The sequence below is a fragment of the Tachysurus vachellii genome, chromosome 19 (genome assembly GCF_030014155.1).
Source record: "Tachysurus vachellii isolate PV-2020 chromosome 19, HZAU_Pvac_v1, whole genome shotgun sequence".
Classification (NCBI taxonomy): Eukaryota; Metazoa; Chordata; class Actinopteri; order Siluriformes; family Bagridae; genus Tachysurus; species Tachysurus vachellii.
The window spans coordinates 21,944,149-21,945,466 of NC_083478.1; the positions used below are offsets into that span (position 1 = coordinate 21,944,149).

The 1,318-nt window shown below is 45.0% G+C and overlaps 1 protein-coding gene across 1 annotated transcript in view; it reads left to right on the forward strand.

The window, feature by feature from the left end:
• Positions 1-239: 239 nt before the first annotated feature.
• The window catches only part of LOC132861835 (uncharacterized protein DDB_G0271670-like), a 1,228-nt gene continuing 149 nt past the window's right edge, over positions 240-1,318 (forward strand). Inside the window, exons 1-2 of the mRNA XM_060893421.1 lie at positions 240-312; positions 418-1,318. The exon at positions 418-1,318 is cut by the window's right edge and continues 149 nt beyond it. Of these exons, the coding sequence (XP_060749404.1) occupies positions 283-312; positions 418-1,318 (931 nt within the window). The 5' untranslated portion in view covers positions 240-282. The remainder of the gene's footprint in view (positions 313-417) is intronic.

The following is a 1,318-nucleotide window of genomic DNA, read 5'->3' on the forward strand; positions in this document are numbered from 1 at the left end:
ACTCTCTCTCTCTCTCTCTCTCTCTCTCTCTCTCTCTCTCGCTCTCTCTCAGGGAAGTGGAGATGTTATAGTCACTACAGCAGCTGATTCGGTCTCAGAGGTATGTTGTGTTTCACTGTGAAAAAAATCAAAGGTTTTATGAAAACTCCATCTGGATATTTGTCCAAATCCACACTATAGGGAGTGTTTATGCTCATCGCAGACAGTGTAGTGTAGAATATCTTATCCACTCCTGATCTCCACAATCCACTGCACCACACAGTCCTTATTATCTAGAGGACAATGATTACAGTGATATCTGCCACACAAAGGGTGAGTTTGAATTAATCATTGTTTGTGTGATTGGCTTCTGGTCTCTTACTGTGGCACTTTTTGATGATGTCATCACCAAGCAGCACTCTGCTTCCTCTCCTTCAGACATTCTGGCGTTCTCCTGGGAGAACCCACACTCAGCTTGTGCCTCCTGAGGAGAACTTCTTTCTTGTATCTGAGCAGCATCTGGAGGTCACGACCCCAAACCCCACTGTACCTCAAACAGGATTCAAAACTCTAAGAGGTGCTCTGACTCACCACACTGAGGTTCCATCTAGCCCAAGCATTACAGATTCTAAAGAACCGAATCACACCAGACCTCCACAGTTCATGACTCTGACCTACACTTCTGTAAACATCAGCCACAACACCTCACTTCCTGACTCAGTTCTGCAGGGAATGGGTTTGAGGCATGCTCACATCAGGCCTCGGAGCGCTGAGCACACAGAGAACAATGAGAATGAAGAGAACATCAAGAATGATGGAGAGAACAAGAGGAACACTGCCATCTCTGGTAAAGGGAAGACAAATACAGCAAAGGGAAGAAATGGAACAAAAGCAGCAACAAAGAAAGAGAAGAAAAAAATGGGAAATGGGAAAACAGAGCAGGTCCAAAGTGCCGATTTTAGCTTCGAGTTTGATGATTTTGGATGGCTAGGTGATGACCCGGGCCATGGCCAAACAACACAAGGACCAAACAGCCCTGGTGAATCCAGTTCAAGCTCCAGTTCAAGCTCATGCTCCAGTTCAAGTTCAAGCTCCAGTTCAAGCTCCAGTTCAAGCTCCAGTTCAAGCTCCAGTTCAAGTTCAAGCTCCAGTTCAAGCTCCAGTTCAAGTTCCAGTTCAAGTTCCGGTTCAAGCTCAAGCTCAAGTTCATCATGTGAATCAAAAGACTCCAGTAGCTCAAGTGATTCAAGTGACTCAAGTGATTCAAGCGATTCAAGTGACTCAAGTGATTCAAGTGATTCAAGTCAATCTTGTGATTCAAGCAAATCCAGTAGTTCAA